Genomic DNA, 18107 nt, shown 5'->3' on the forward strand with positions numbered 1-18107 from the left:
AGGCAATTTTTATTTTTGTCCCAATCTAGGGCGCCCTTTTTTTTTTTTTAGGAACTGGATGTTCCTCACATTAAAATAAACTGTATAACTACCCTTGTGGGGAGGCAAGAAAATACAGACAGTTCCTCGATCATAAAGATAAGTATTTGAAATTATTAGACAACTTCATAAATGACTGCTTTAAATGCATAGTGCATTTAATGAATGACCCACTCTCTCCTTCAGGTAAATAATATCTTCATAAGTCAACAGTGGGTCACATGTGTGCAAAAAAAAAAGGGGGGGGGGTAATTTGTTTTTAAACCTCAGATTAACAATAAAACCTGATACATACCTTTCTCGCAGAAATTCTATAAATTCCTTGCTCGCTGTCTGGCCCTGTTTCATGTTATGGTAGAGAACAAAAAAGCCATTGTTCTTCTCGCCCTAGAAAAGAAAAGTGAAAGAGAAATTCACTACTTGCGGTTGAAATTTTGACATGATGATTGATAATCTGTATTATTCGGACTACTGTTCTCATCTGTGACACAGTTGATAAAGTACTTGGTAAAATTCAGTTGTAAGTTACACTCTTATGGAGGCTGAAGGTTCAATCCACAGTGCAGACGACACTCAAAAATACAACTGCGAATTACTAAGGACTTCTACATGGAACGAGAGCATGCTACCCTCGTGGATTAAATAAAGGGCTCCATTCGAAATTCCATGCAGATTCCCCGAGTTCAACAAGATACACCTTACATTGACTGAAACATAAAAATAACACACAAAATGAGAACAAAAGTCGGAATAATCCATTTCTTTACTGATAATTTCAAAAGCACAACTGAAAACAATTGTGTTTATCTAATTATTAATCATACATTTGTTGCAACCCTTTGCAACCTTGACACATTTTTAGAACACCCATGTGGTTTTGTTTACAAATTTTCAAACTTTTTTTCTAGCCATTTTTAGAAAAAAAATAGGAAGCCATATTATTACCTTATTTTTTTTCATGAAAATAGCTCAAGACACGACATGAAGCTACTTTATGTAAGGAGTTAAAACAAATAAAGGACGATGAATGCAAAGATAGATGCCTATTGACCTTCTTGAAAAGACCAAGTATATAAATAGGAGGAAAACAATCAGCAAAAAGAGGTTTCCACAAACCTGCGGAACTTCCACAGAATGTGCTGTGATGAACTTAGTACACACGTACCCCATCCAGGTGAATACCCTCAACTAACCAGACTAGTCACACACTCTTTCACTATGAAGATCTCCAGATGCCTAATGGACCGCTTCCCTCTGAAATTCCCTCTTTGCTCCATTTCCTGACTGTACTAATATGCAGAAATTTAAATGTAATGTGAACAAACATCATGCAGCACAGCCCCCAGTTAGGATGTCCCTTTTTTAGTTTGGCTCTTTAATCATGCTAACCCCTTACATCTCAGTAGCAATATGCCTTGTTTGGGGCAAATTAATTTTTTTTTTTTTTTTTTTTACTTCAAATTATGCAATGCTTACAAATAAGAAAAAATATTTTTTATTAAAAAAAAAAATTTAATTTTCATTATTTAGATTAATCAGACTACTATTCTTATTTTGAGTATCATTTTCACAACGTTCCATTCGATGTAACCTCCGACTTTCTTCAGGTGTATCTTGTCAAACTCGAGAATGTTTCTGTCAAACTCAAGAATTTGGACGGAATTTCAAACGGAACCCTTTTATTTATTTCATGGGAGTAGCATGCTCTTGTTCCATCAGCCATGACTGGACAGAGGTCTTTAGTAATTTGCAATTGTATTTTTTTGGGGTCGCCCACGCTGAGAATTGAACCTTCAACCTTCAGGTGAATATCAGTTTTCACAATTGATTTTTTTCAAATATTCCGATGAATCCAAATGCGAATAACCAATCCTCATCTCAAAAATTCAGAAACGTCAAATTTTAGTAAATTATTTGAAACTTTATTTTTTTTAAAACCTATTTTTATTTAAATAATTCTGTAAAGTTAAATTATGTTACTGAATTTTTTTAGATGAGGATTCATTATTCATATTATTTGGATTCTTTGGACTACTGTTCTCATCTTGAGTGTCATTTTCATGTTTTGGTCAATGTAACCTATGACCTTCTTCAGGTGTATCTTGTCAAACTCTGAAATCCTAAGTAATTCGCAATCATATTTTGTCGCACTCCCTGAGGATTGAACTTACAACTGATTTTACTAAGTACTTTGGCTACTATACCACAGTCTTTTTTTTTTGTTTTTGTTTTTTTACAAGGTAGTCACCACTTATCAAGGCCCGGAAGACACTCAGGATAAGGGTTATTGCGTGTACAGTAATTAATGGGATAGTATCGTAGTAATCATTAGTATTGGAGATTTGATAAAGTGTCTTACTTAAGGGGGCGGTTCATCAGGAATTTGTTTATGTTGGACTTGAAGACATCCAGGTTGTAGTCAGGTGAGAAACAGACGTGCACTTCTAAGAAAAAAGTTTTGTTCATGGAATCTACGTTTTGGTTCGACAGTTCGACAGAAACATGACCGAGTTCAACAAGATACACCTGAAGAAGGTTGTAGGTTACGTCAGCCGAAATGTGAAAATAACACTCGACACAAGCTGAGAACACTAGTCCAAAAGAATTCTAAGAATACAAATAATGTAGAGTGTTTTTCAAACATTTGCTCACAAGAGGGGTAAATTGTGTTTGCACAGAAAATATTGTTTTTACAACATTCACATGAAATAACTTTTATGAATTAGGAAGCAATAAAAACAATATTTATTTAGAGAATCTGTTACACTAGGGTAAAAAAAAAATGTAAATCTTAAAAGCAGCAGCACATATATCAGATGAACAAGAATAAGTTTAATGCTGCTAAAATTCATACCAGAATTATTCACAAGCATCCATGATGATTAAAGTGCTAAGTGATAATCAGTTCTAAATGACAATCTTCAGAGACTAAGATTATAATTACAAATTGCTTGCAGATAGAATGATAGCAAGTTAATCCTGTCGATTAAATAAAGGGTTCCATTCAAAATTCCATACAGATTCTATAATTTGACAAAGCATACCTGAAGAAGGTGGGAGGTTACATCGGACAAAATGCTGTGAGAATAACATCTATGATGAGAAAAATAGTTCCAATAATCCAAAAATAAATTCCCAATCAATTCAAGATGGTATTCAAAGAAGTCTACACTAATTATCTAGTGTTGATATTACATTTCTTTCTTTAATTTGTAAATAAAACATCTGATTAATCCCTATTTCAGTCACAAGATTATTAACGGGATATTCACATTTTATTCATTGAAAAAAGCCGGACACATACATTTGATTTTATTAATTTACATTTTCAAGTAATGCAGTTTGTGAAGTGATAGCAAGCTGGCCAAGCTAGCTAGTACTACATATGCTGATACCAGCACAAGAAAGCAGATATTTGAACAGGTCTTGTGATCAGGATTATGATTTCATTGTTGTACGGTATATCAACCCTTTTCAGGTTATTAAATGCCAAATCGAGTCATTTTAGTAAAAGTTTTTGTGTTTCAAGTTTTTTTTTTTATATCTTCAAATATTTGTTTATAATGTTTCGTTTGGTTGTTTGGTTTTTCCTTTATTAAGCCAGAGTCATAAAACCATTAGCAATAGACAGAAGCTACTAAGCTAATTAGGGATGCATAAAACTTAAAAATATCACAATAGTTCGACAATACAGAACTCTGAAAATATGACAGTGATACATGCTCATTCACACAATTCTGAAGCAGCACGTTCAAGATGGCAGAACACAATGCAAAAGGAAATCGCCAGTACATCTGAGCAAACACCGGTGTGATTATGCAGAAGGTCTAACGTGAATGTATATCATCACAGGTTTGGTCTGTTCAGCCGCAGAACAGGGCAGTATTTAAATATCGTGGTGAGGCAAGAACCATGAAATAACCTGTAGGCAATAGAAGCAACTGTTAAATTCCGGCGAGTAGACAACAGATCTAATCCAAGCAAATCATATACTCCAGAGGGAACAGGGTCGCAGTAGGGAATATGTAATATATATCTGATAGCATGACGCTGTAGACGCTCAAGAGAATCAGAGAACACCTTGCCAAATCCAGCGAACACTAGGGACCCATATTCCAAGTGGGGACGAATCATTGCCTTGTAAAGCCTAGTCAGCAAATGCAATTCAGGAGGAATTTGGTAGCTCACGATATGCAACACGTAAAGCTCTCTATTAACCCTCTTGGACATGTTTTTGTCTTTAGATTTTTCACAGTCTGATCTGGTAGCACTAACACTTAGGAGGAGGCAGTAAATATGTCAGCGATGTTAGTGATAAACTGAAACAAAAATGAATTCCCAATCTGGGAGCCGCAGACTGTGTGTGTGTGTGTGAGTGAGTGAGTGAGTGAGTGAGTGAGTGAGAGAGAGAGAGAGAGAGAGAGAGAGATAAGTCAGCACAAAAAAAAAAAACTTTTCCCCTAAACAATTTCCAATCAGTTTCAACCAAATCAAAATCAACAGAAAGAGTGTGCACCAGAAAGTCATTGTTGATGAAGCAAAAATTATTTAACTCCCCTACCCACATCATGAAACAATTGAAGTCTTAGCCTTCATGGCAGAATTAATATTTTTTTTTTTCAGTTTTCAGAGAAAACTGTCATAGGAGGAAAAGTGAATGCACGGCAAGATGAAGAAAGAAAAGAGAAACAAAGATGAAAGAGAGAGAGAAAGAGAGAGAAAAAAAATAAAATCCAACCAAATAGTGTGAAATGAATAGGTTTAAAAAAAAAAAAGCTTTTCCTGATTAAAAAAAACAACCATTTCAACCAAAAAGCAGAAAACTCATTCATGGAAGGCTCTAGAATGAAATTACTCTAAATACAGTGGAAAACTGACAGGCTAAATAAAAGGTTGGGTATAGAGAATTAGTGACCCTTACTCTGAGCAGGCCAAGAGAATTTGGAATACTGAGAAAGGAATATCACTAAATTAAAAAAGGGGACCAGAATATTAACCGTAGCTAAAAAAATAAAAATTTAAAAAAATACAAGTATCTAGTCATCTAAACGCAAGCAAGAGATTAATTATCGTCTCCAGCTAATTCGATTGGACGCAGGTATATAATGTTGGAAGAACTGAAACACTTTGTGATGCCAGCAACATCAATGTGTAATTTTTTTTTTTTATCATAAAAAAGCTTTAATATTCGCGTGAAAAACTCTAAAGAAATGAAATAATTTCAAAGACTATAATTATAAGGTTCCACTGAGCAGAGATGGATACTTCAACCAGTTTTCCAAACATTCACTATACAAATTTTGAGGAAGTCGTCATTGAGAATTCACACAATCTCATCTTTTTCAAAAGCTATATAAGGAAATCTCATCCAACCAAACCCGGGAAACTGGAGTGATAAATTATCCAACATTCATTCTTTATCGCATCATCATGAGAAGGTTTCTCCTCATATAATATTTGATACTAACAAGTCGAGCATGCAAGGTCCCCCTCCATGAGTGAAAAATTTACTTTCACCATAACTAATGTTTGTGCAATTTTTTTTTTTTTTTAACCAAGATGTAGTTATTGAGAAAAGTGCAAACGGACAAACGGGAGTGAATTACTAGGTACAATCCCTCCTTTGTAGGGAGCAAATAAATAATACAATCATGCACTCAAGACAGATTTTCAATCAGATACACATCAAGCTTTTTTGATTGTCCAAATGGATACCATTTACAGTCAATAAAGTCAACTGTGTTGCGTTGAAATCCAACTGGACTAAATGGGTATAACAAACAAGCCTCGTTTAGAATGCGAAAATATATAAATATAGTTAATTTCTTTTTAATTTGTGAATCGTATTATTTAGATTCATAGGACTACTGTTCTCATCTTGATTTATTTTTTCACAATGTTTCAGTCGAAGTAATCTGCAACCTTCTTCAGGTGTATCTTGTTGAACTCTGGAATCTTTCTGTCAAACTCAGAAATCTGCACAAAATTTTGGCCGAAACCCTTTATTATTCAATCCACAAGGATAGCATGATCTTATTCTGTCAGTCATCACTATTTTTTAAGTAATCTGCAATTGTATTTTTAGTATCACTCTCACTAAAGATTTTTTTTTTTTTTTTTACAAAAGAAGGCCCCACTTATCAAGGCCCAGAAGCCACTCGAGGATAAGGGTTATTAAGTGTACAGTAGTCAATGGAATAATTTCTTAGTAATCGTTAGTAGTAGAAAGTAGTAGGTAAATTGGATTATTTAAACAAATTTTTTGGCAGAAACTAGAATACCTCATTTTGCCCCCGAACAATGCCACCATCGTTTTACACTCAGCGACTTCAATCCCAGCTATGTTTTTCTCAGGTGTGGAAAACATCTTAGCATAACTCTTTAAGACAGAGTCTCTCTTCAAAACCTTGTGTAGAGCGAATATTTTTCCGATTCCAAAAAACCACAGAAGTGATATCGCATCCCCCTGAATGCACGCAGGAACAGAAGACTGCTGCAAACATCGTATCCAAGCAACTTCTTCATAACCTTAATATCGTATACTGTTGCAGGAATCCCTTTATCCTAGTAGAAATAAAGCTTGTTGAACTTGTTGAAAGGATTGAACTTTTAATTTCCAGAAGAATAACTTACAACTGAATTTTATCAAGTACTTTATCCATTATGCTATGGGTCCATACTACTCCCATGGATCAAATAAAGGGTTCAATTCAAAATACCATATAGACTTCAAAATTCGACACAAACATTGCCCAGAGTAGGGACTTCTACATTGAAGGTGTAAGATTTTGTTGCTAAACAAGTTTGTCGGGGATATGTACATCGAACGGGTACAAGTGCAATGAGCTCATCACATTCCATTAGAATACTAGTTTTTTTTTTCCTGAATTTAAAAAAAAAAAAAAGTACTCCTTATCCTTGCTTAAAGCATCTTCCTTCATTAAAAATCATTACTCTCTCTTATTAATATAAATAAAACAGATGTGCATGCGTTAAAATATTTAACCAATAAACTCTTAAACTACTGGTCACATAACACTGAAATTAACAGAAAATAGTATTCATACACCAAGGATAGTTTACAACGAGTAAAATCTTTGTTTGGATGGATGAATAACACGTACAGAAATATGTATCAGCAAGTTAAAATGCAAAATGTTCATTTCAACTTGCCGACATATTTCTATTACTTTTGCGCATGCGCAAATTCATTCATACCTTGCAGTGGTTTCATTTTAAATCACTCTTATCTATCTATCGAAAGCTCAAACAGTAACGGAACGCAGCTGGAGTATTAAATGCTTTAGTTTTTTAACTGATGGCACTGAAGTCATGTTTTTAAAAAACTTTTAAAATCACTACTATATATTAGGTACAATATAATAATCAATAGAAAATTGGCTCTGTAATAATAAATATGAAATCTGCATCAATTAAAATATATTTCAGCATATTTTACAACTGGGCAAGACCGGGCGCCTCCTCCGACTAGTTTCATATAAAACAGAACAGTTGAAAAACTAAACTAAAATAGATGACCTATTAAATAAAGCAGAATATTTTAGTATAGGATTTCCTTGTTACAATAAACCAAACATCCATTGACACTGAAGCACGTAACAATAGTCAAGTCATACACTGTTTACGATATGAAGTATAATACACGTAATAGAAATACAGATTCCGTTAATCAAGAATAGTGTTTGCCTGTTTTCTAAAGAAATGATAAACAGCATTTACGGTAATTTTTTTTTTTTTTTTCTTAAGGCATCACCACTTATCAAGGTCCAAATGCAACTCAAGGATAACAGTTAACTGTCAGGTGGACAGTGAGACAATGCTAATGATTGGGCAGAATTTGATTATTTAAGAGGATGGCTCAACAAAAATTAATTTACATTGGACTTGAAAACGAACATGTTGTAGTCAGCTGGGAAGCAGCTCCACAGTATTGTGTTCAACAGACAGGTAGTTCTAGGAAAGAAACTTTTGCTTGTAGAAGTTTTGTTTAGTTTTCTCTACTTAAAATTAAAAGCTTCCAAAAAGAGAGAGAGAAAGAGAAACTATTGTCAGCGGTTGTACCTAGAGGAGTTTTCGTTGTGAATGTTTTATGGGGGGGGGCATGGATTAAAGCTCAATTCAGCACCTACCATGAAAATAATGATATAGAATAGAAAAGGATTCGTAACGTCTCTTTTGTGAGAAAGATGAAATAGGGAGGAGAAAATTATCCACGAGATTTCAAAGTCAGTTTTATACACTATCAATGCAGGAAAGAGTGAATCAGATGAAACTTAAAAGTTTTTAAATTTTTAAAATTATTTATTGGGTTTGTAAAGTCAGACCCAAACAATAGCTAAGCTGACAACTTTGTTTCGACAAGCAAAGTTTTATTTGTTATTGTTGTACCATGTTATTGGCATAACAATAATGTACTTTGCTAAAATTTATTTTTAAAATTACTCAATCTCAAACATGATTGATGCTCGATGAGGCCAGTCCAAAGATTTAAAGTTAGTTTACCAACATTTTTAAGGTTGGCAGTGAATTTTGCAGTTTGGTACAGTTGAATGCGGGTCATGGCTGAGAGCAGATCAAAATGAGTTGATGTCAACTGATAAACACAATCTCAGCAGAAGACTAAGATATGGGTGTTAGCTTGTAGAGGGTTGTTTTCTATGATAGTGTCACACATGCAACTCGAGTCCAACTGATAACCACAGAAAGTTGGAGAGTTTGTGTTTTCTGTATTTTCTCTTGCGCTGTTTATTTTTTAGATTTGTGAGCTAGTGCTCGCTCCCTTGGCAATCGCTAATGTGAGAGATGACAACACAGAAGATGAAAAAGAAGACTACAGAAAGAATATTGAGGTCAGCAATTGTCAGATGGAGCATGTGGTTGCGCATTTGGTATAAAGCATAAATCAGAGTTTAAATGTATCTTTCAGGAAGATTTTCACCACAGAGCCAAGTCATGGTCTCTATGGAACATAGCAAAGGATATGCCATGGCTGCTTTCGTCTTGTTAGAAGAAAGGCGCAATCTACCTTCGATTCTGCTTCGTAGAATAACCTATCAAAGGTGGTGATGGTAATGTTGTCTATCATGTCCATAAGACACCTTGGACAAAACATTCAGACAGCGTTTAGATGTACACATCTTCTAACTCTCCATTTGCATAGTTTGTTGCACTTTACTATGTTTTTGCAGGCTATATAGATTTCGAGCATCTCAAAATAAACCATGATCAAATGGACACTTTTTCATTAGCATCAGATTTTTTTAATTTCCGGTTAAAGTTAAATTATAAAGACAATAGTACATAGGAATGTTTTTTATTTTGGTTTTATTTTTTGTTTATGTTTTTTATTTACAGAAAAAAATTTGTAACTTTACTTTTGTAAAGTTTAAAAAATTAAGAATTTAGAAATAAAAACAAAAAAGTTTTACGTATTATTCATTTAAAAAAGTTTTGCCAGGTAAATAAAGTTTTACATAATATCCATATAAAAAAAAGGTTTTGCATAATATCCATATAAAAAAAGGTTTTATCCATATAAAAAAGGTTTTGCATAATCTATATATATAAAAGCGAAAATATATGTATGTATGTGTGTATGTTTGTGTGCCTGCTAAAAACTTTCGACAGACACGAAAAAAATTCACAAACTCGGTATCATATCGAAGCCCCATCCTTCGCTCGAAAAATTGGCCAAAAACGTTAAATTTTTCACCCCGAAATCAACAATTTTCGACGGGGATTGGGGGTGGGGGGGGTCAACAAAAAAAGGTCTTTTCATGACGACGAGCGGTTCTACGCATATGCCAGATGACGTCATGACCTGATTTACTTTAAATAGTTGAAAAACTGAACAAATTTCATCTACGTCGCGTTAGGTCAGTTGATTAGCGCGTTGGTTCATTATCTAAAGGTTTTGGGTTTGAATCGTGGTGTGAGATGTCATTTTTTTTTGTTCGATTTTTTAAATTTAAATATTGAACCAGTGTTATTTAAACCATTTTCACGTAACGTTCGTTTTTTTTTTTGTTTTTTTTTTACTTCGCTTATCCACCGCCGACCACACACCCAAAAACACCCGGCTACCCACCGATTTTTTAAATTTTAATATCGAAACAGGCTTATTTAAGCCATTTTTCATGTGTTCGTTTTTCTGTTTTCATCGTTCGTTTGCCTTACGTTAGTTTTTCCCCCCCACTTAATTAAAACGTTGTTTTCTTTTTTTACTTCGCTTATAACAAACAAACCTATGTTGTCGTCATCGACGACGACGGGCGCGCACCTGTCAATTTGGTTCTTACTTATATAAATTCAAACATCTTTCAGTAACTCATTCTGGCTGGCCGATTTTATTTTCAAACTTCGCCTCAGGGCTTCGGGCTTGATCCTACCCCCCCCCAGGTTCTTTTTTATTTAACACCACACACACCTACAAACACCCAGGCAACCCGCTAGTATCCATATAAAAAAGGTTTTGCATAATATCCATTTAAAAAAAAGGTTTTGCATAATATCCATATAAAAAAAGGTTAAACTTAAACTTCCAACCTTCGCCCGACAAATATCGAAAAATTGGCCAAAAACGTTAATTCCTTCACCCTAAAATGATCAGTTTTCTATGGGAGGGGGGGGGGGAGCAAAAACCGTCCTCTCATGACAATTCTGCTTCTACGCATGCGTCATACGACGTCGTAACCTGATTTCTTTTAAATATTTGAAAAAGCAACACAATTTCAGCGACGTCGTTTTAGCTCAGTTGGTTAGAGCGTGGCCTAATTACCTAAAGGTTTTGGGTTCAAATCGTGGTGCGAGATGTCTTGTTTCTTTTTTTTCGATTTTTTAAATTTTAATACTGAAGCAGGGTTATTTAAGCCATTTTTCACATGTTTTTCAGATTTTTGTTTTTTTACTTCACTTATTCTTTCGTTTTCATTAACACCGCCCCACTCCGCCCGACCACACACACCCAAAAACTTTTTTTCTCTCCATTTTTAAACATTTAATATTGAAACGAGGTTATTTATACCATGTTTTTCGCTTTTCGCTGTGCTTTTTTTATTTTTGTTTTTGGGTTTTTTTCCTTTTTTGGGTTTTTGTTTATCCGATTGTTTTAAAGAAGTTTTACGTCCGTTCGCTGTTTTATTTGTTTTGTTTTTTCCGATTTTTAAAAATAGTTTAAACAGGGTTATTAATTCGCTTATTCTTTGCCCCCCCCCCTACATACACACTTCCAAACACTCGGGCAACGCCGTCCTTTTATTAGGGGAGGGGGTTTATTTTACCAATTTTTTTTAAAGAAGTTTTACGTTCATTGGCTGTTTTTTTTTTGTTTGGGTTTTTCTGATTTTTTAAGAAGTTCTGTACCCCCCCCCCTACACACACACCTCTAAACACCGGGTACCCCCGCTAGTCTATATATATAAAAGGCAAAATGTGTGTGATCATTTTATGTATGTCTCGCAAAGGGTTTTTCCGTCACCATTCTCAAGGGGCTCACCATGTCTTAAAACTTTTTATATACCGTCTAAATCATAATATAGAGGATTTGCGAACGCACGTCGCATCTAGATTATTTACATCGATTTTTATAAAAACCGCGCTATTTCGCCGTGTCGCCTGTTTGTTCGACTTTTAAGTATAAATAGAGTGAAACTAAATTGAAACGTTGCGTGTTCGCGGCTTTTACGTCGGAACGTCCAGAAAGCAATTAGCTTTTTATCAATGTGGAGTTTCTTCTTATATCAGACAATTGCTATTCAATTTGGACAATCCCCTTTAAATGGGGAGTTGATTTCCTCCCACCATCATCTTGGGAAAGCGAAAACTGCCCCGCATTGAAACAAAGCAAACAAACTTCAAAAAGCTGTCCCGCAGTAAATAAAATACTGCCACGTCATCGTAACGCTCCTGCGATGACCTCATTTAGCGGTTACCTGTCAATCAAACCTCTTTGACTCACTTTATAACCCTTAACTTAACACGATAATCAATTTCTCTCACTCGTGGCCGAGATGGTTAAGTGGTTGGCTTTTGATTTCACCTCCGCGTCAAGGCTTCGGGGGTTCAATCCTACTAAAACATTTTTTTTTTAACACACACACCTTCAAACACCCGGGCAACGCCGGGTACCCCCCACTAGTCTTCTCTATATATAAAAGCGAAAATGTGTGTATGTATGTGTGCTTGTATGTCTCGCAAAAACTTTCGACACAGGCCACGGATTTTCACCAAATAGGTATCATTTTAAAGCTCAAACTTTCGCTCAATAAATATCAAAAAATTGGCCAAAAACATTCATTCCTTCACCCTAAACTGGACCCTTTTCTACAAGGAGGGGTACAAAAAAATCGTTCCTTCATTTTCTCTCTTCCTGCTACTACGACAATGATGTCATGTCTGACCTAGAAAACATTGACGTTAGTTTAAACCACCTGCAAGTGTTTTTAAAGGTTTAATTTTATCCATTCTCACTTGTATGTCTCTTTGGCGTAGGGGTAACGTGTCAGGCTTTTTTTTTTTTACGCCTTAGCTTCGATGCTTCGGGTTCAAGCCTATCTTCCAACCTAAACATTTTCCCTCCTTTTTCCCCCCCTTTTTTTTACGTTTGTTCGCTGTTTTGCTTTGTTTTGTTTTTTCCAATTTTTTTAATATTGTGTTTTTTTAATAATATTTAAACAGGATCATCCTCTCCTACATACACGCCTCCAAACACCCGGGCAACGCTGGGTACTCCCGCTAGTATCCATATAAAAAAAAATTTTGCATAATATCCATACAAAAAAAAGTCTTGCATAATATCCATATAGAAAAAAGTCTTGCATAATATCCATATAGAAAAAAGTCTTGCATAATATCCATATAGAAAAAAAGTCTTGCATAATATCCATATAGAAAAAAGTCTTGCATAATATCCATATAGAAAAAAGTCTTGCATAATATCCATATAAAAAAAAAGTCTTGCATAATATCCATATAAAAAAAAAGTCTTGCATAATATCCATATAAAAAAAAGTCTTGCATAATATCCATATACAAAAAAAAGTCTTGCATAATATCCATATAAAAAAAAAGTCTTGCATAATATCCATATAAAAAAAGTCTTGCATAATATCCATATAAAAAAAGTCTTGCATAATATCCATATAAAAAAATGTTTTGCATAATATCCATATAAAAAAATGTTTTGCATAATATCCATATAAAAAAAAGTTTTGCATAATATCCATATAAAAAAAAAGTCTTGCATAATATCCATATAAAAAAATGTTTTGCATAATATCCATATAAAAAAATGTTTTGCATAATATCCATATAAAAAAAGTCTTGCATAATATCCATATAAAAAACAGTTTGGAGTAATATCCATATAAAAAAAAAGGTTTGGAGTAATATCCATATATATGAGGCTTGATAAGCAATGATTCATTAATAAAAAAGTAAAAATAAAATGGTATAAACCTGATGAACATAAAAGAATGCCAATGCAGAGTGCAAAAGTCATGAAATGTTATAATCAAGTTATGGGTGGAACTAACAATCAGATAATGTGTTTGCAAAAATGTCGCAAATTACAAACTGCTCCATCGTTTGATGAATTTTTTCATATTGGTGTCATATGATTATATTTTTTAGCGATTTTATAAGTGATATTTCATGTCTTCATAAAACAGCTTTGCAGTGATTTAGTGATGTAAGAGCCACACCACAAATGTGAGGTCATTAGTCGTAAGAAGTTGCAACCGTTTATTTACAGAATATTTGATTGCGTGAGTTTTAACGTGCAGAGCATGCCATTGCACACAAACTATTGGCAGCAATTGCATACCAAAATTGAAGGTAAACAAAGAAACAATAAAAATATAGCACCTTTATCTCATCACTGTTCAACATTAAACGGATTTTAACAAAGCACGGTTTTGATATTTGATCGTTTATAGAAAATTATATAATGTTGGCATTTTCCTGCCAAAAACTTAGGGTAAAGTGATGACTACGTTTCAGGATAGTTAAACAGTTAAAGGATCAAGTGTCAACCCTTATATGAGACCTGATTCAAATGATTAAAGGATCAAGCGTGTCAGCATTAATAAGATCAAATTCAATATCAGTACAATTACATAACAATTCTACACAGTTATAGCTGACAGAACAAGAGCAAATTACGACCATAGATTAACTAAAGGATTCCATTCAAAATTCCATAGAAATTCCAGTCCAGAGTTCAGCAAGATGAACCTAAACGTCAGAGGTTACATTGACCAAAACATTTTCCAAACAATGTAGAGTATTTTTATAGGTTTATATGTTAGCGAAAGATATAATGTAAAAATAAATGATCTGACAAGATTTTAAATTAACTGGTTGACTCCACGAGGTTCCTATATTTCTCTGTAAAAGTTTCTTGAAATGAAATTTTAATTAGAATTAGGACTCTCATAAACACAAAAGATCTTGTTAACAATATTACAGCGATATATCAAAAATGACAAAAATATATATATATATATTCTTCAGCATTCACACAATGTTTGGTGCTTGTACAGAATTCACCCTAAATGAAAAATATAAACACAAGTCTGTATGTGTGCACCCGTGACAGAAAAAAGAAATCATACACTAAAAATCACATAAATTGATCAAGTAGTTTCATTTTTAAATAAGAAAATCAAAATTGTGATTTGAACAGGTACTAAAGCATGGCATCATCTTGAAAACAAGGGAAATAATTCTAAATATTTCAAATTTGTGACATTTTAGAAAGTCAATTTTATGATGGAGACATTAGAAAAACTGGAGTCCCTCAGGGGTCAATCCTGGGCCCAACTCTCTTCCTGATCTACATCAATGACCTCCCTAAACACATACTTAAATCATTCGTTGACATCTATGCTGATGACACGACCATCTACGGCAACACATCAAAGGCTGTAAATGACAAAGTTCTCTCTGCTTCTCTCCTCTGATCTCGAGCGTGTGGTTCAGTGGGGGAAGATGTGGTTGGTTACCTTTAATGCATCCAAAACCAAACTCCTATCCTTACATCATCAACGCTCTGATCCTCATCTGGCATCAATTGGGATGGATGGCTCTCGTCTGGGTGAGGCCCAGTGTTTTGACAAGCTTCTGGGTTTGACCTTTACTCCTGATCTGAAATGGAACACGTACATCAAGTCTGTTGCCAAGGTCGCTGGAAAGATGGTGGGATCCTTCTACCGCTTCAGAAGATATCTCACTACTGATGCAATTCTCTATCTATATAAAAGCCAAGTACGTCCAAGGATGGAATACTGCTGCCATATCTGGGCAGGAACTGCTAAAAACAGCCTATCCTGCCTTGACAGAGTACGAAATAGACTTCGTGGTTTAGTGGGTGATGCCCTTTTCTCTACCCTGCAACCTCTCTCCCACAGAAGAGACGTTGCGAGCCTATTCTTGTTTTATCGTTATTTCCATGGCAGGTGCTCGTCTGAACTCCAATCTCTGGTCCCTCCTCGCCAATCTTTCACGAAAAACACCCGTCTAGCTGAATCCACTGTGAAAAATTTCCCCCACTCTTTATCTGTTCCTTAATCAAAACGTGGATTCCATGAACAAAGCTTCTTTCTTAGAACTGCACGCCTGTGGAACTCTGTTCCGTCTGCCTGCTTCCCACCAGACTACAACTTGGATGTGTTCAAGTCCAACGTAAACAAATTCCTAATGAACCGCCCCCTTAAGTAAACACTTCATCAAATCTCCACACTAATGTAATGTACTTGCAATAACCCTTATCCCTGAGTGGCTTCCGGTTCTTGATAAGTGGTGATCACTGTGTAAAAAAAAAAAAAAAAAAATGGGGGGATAATGTGTAGACACAGCAGCCTAGAAAGAAAATTTGTCCAATAAGTTTTGTAAATGATGTTTATGACAATTTCATGTAAACTAAAATAAATAACATTCCAGCTTGTTATAAAGCTGCCTGACAATTTCAAAATGATTCAATAGCCAATTCTTGGACATGTGAAATCTGTAATTTACCATGTGTGTTGAACCGTTATTCACAGTCAATTGATGGTTGGAGATGGAAATGTTCAAAAGATGGATTTAGTCGTTCAATACAAAAAAAAAAACATTTTGAGCTAAGCAAACTTTCAATTTCATTACAATCAATTATCTTTACTAGCTGAAGCGTGGAAATTCCACGGTAGTTGAAAACTTTTAAAACATATAAATAAAATGAAATAAAAACTTAAAACAATTTTTTTAGCTAATTCTTTAATCTTTTAAAACTAAAAAGAATTTTTTTATTTCTTTAGATTTTTTCAATGAAAATTCAACACACTGTCTTGTTTTTTGTTTTTAATATTTTTTAATATAATTTATAAAGGAACAGATGTCGATTCATTTGCACATTTTTAATTTTAAAAAGAAACTATAATAAAAAAAAAAACTTAGTCTCCTTTCAACACTTTTTTTTTAATTATAAAATAAAATAACCAATTTGAAACCGTAGACATTCATTTTTTTATTTAAAAATTTTTGGAGAGGAAACGGTTTTAATGATTTTTAACCGATAAAGAGCAACTATAAAGGGAGGTAATTCGTTTCTCATTAATTAAGGTTTGCAATGATGATTTTTTGTGACGTCAGACAAGTAAATTAATATTTAGAATTTAGATAATTTATATAAGGAGTAGAAATTTTAAAATTTTTTTTTTCAGTTTTTCCATAAAATTCCAACTCATAATATTGAGATAAAAAAAATTGTGTGGAAACTGCAAAAAAACTCAAGAAATGGTCAACATGATGCTTAAATGTTTTTTTTTATTAAAATTATCTACAATGGTTTATCTTGCTTTTAACATGGAGTGAAATGGAGAACAGTAAACAAATGATTATTTGAATTAAAAGAAGACCAGGTCAGAAGTGTGTGTCCTCCTCCTGCTTCAAGTGGATGGTAATAGATGTAATAAGAATAATGTAGCCTGTCTCAGCAGTATGACAATGGGTGGAGGAAGAGGATGATATGGAAAGCCACTGCCGCACCAGGTTTTAGCCAACACCAACAAGAGGGTGCACTTGTAGAAACTTAACTAGTAACTAGGTTGGGTCTCTTATTACAGAGACAGCACTACCAGCTTGGAGGGTACAAAGTAAGCAGCAGCAACAGCTGAGGTGCAGGAGGATGAGGAGATGGGGGGGGGGAATACAGAGACAGATTTACAAGAGATGAAAGTCAGAACATGAGACGAAAAGTAACCGATTAAAAAAAAAAAAAAAGAATAGATGACCAGTCACCAGATTTTCAAAAGAGGCAAATGACATAAAAAGTGCAAATTATATGAGACTAAAAATGAGAAAACGTTATAACCGTGTTGCCTTAAAATGGGTGCTTCATGCCAAATTGATGATTTAAATATGGTTAAATCTGTGCTCATTTTTGCCTTAAATATTAATTCCTGTTAATACTTAACTGTACTTCAACAAGATACCATAACACTTCGTTTGCTACACCTTATCATAAAGGTCCATGCAAAATTTCAGCCAGATCAACCCAGTAGTTTCCAAGAAAACTTCTAGAGTAAATATGGTATTGTGGTAACTAATCCTTATTAATCATTGTGCAACAAACGGATACCATAATACTTAATCCACCGCACTTTATATCAAAGGTACATACAAAATTTCAGCCAAATTGGCCCAGTAGTTTTCAAGAAAAAGTGGCAAAAAAAAAAAAAAAAAAAAAAAAAGCAGACAGAGGCTTTTTAATAAAAATAAAAAGTAATTTAATACATGTGTCACGTAGCCTAAAATACAAGAGGTTAGATAGAGAGCTATATAGTAGTCTAATTCAGGGGTAAGGAACTCAAGAATTCTGCTACCTACACTATCAGCTATTCAAAGCATTATGGCACTCCCTTGTTTCATTTTACTTCAGTCAAAATTCTCAAAAGCCAAGGGACCCCCTTCTTAGGAGCAAACACTTAATATCTATATGAGATACATAGATATTCGAACATTCAATTAAAATTCTTCTTTACCTCTCAAATGCTGAGTGAGTAAAGAAGTTG

At 34.2% G+C, this 18107-nt stretch overlaps 1 protein-coding gene across 3 annotated transcripts in view; it reads right to left on the reverse strand.

Annotated features, from left to right (window-relative positions):
• The window catches only part of LOC145296668 (F-BAR domain only protein 2-like), a 218725-nt gene that overhangs the window by 177994 nt on the left and 22624 nt on the right, over window positions 1–18107 (reverse strand). For all 3 annotated transcript variants that reach the window (XM_080142609.1, XM_080142611.1, XM_080142610.1), the window contains exon 2: window positions 335–426. In XM_080142609.1, the coding sequence (XP_079998735.1) occupies window positions 335–426 (92 nt within the window). The remainder of the gene's footprint in view (window positions 1–334; window positions 427–18107) is intronic.

Source organism: Euprymna scolopes, chromosome 17, assembly GCF_053919585.1.
Source record: "Euprymna scolopes isolate OS-2025 chromosome 17, ASM5391958v1, whole genome shotgun sequence".
NCBI lineage: Eukaryota > Metazoa > Mollusca > Cephalopoda > Sepiida > Sepiolidae > Euprymna > Euprymna scolopes.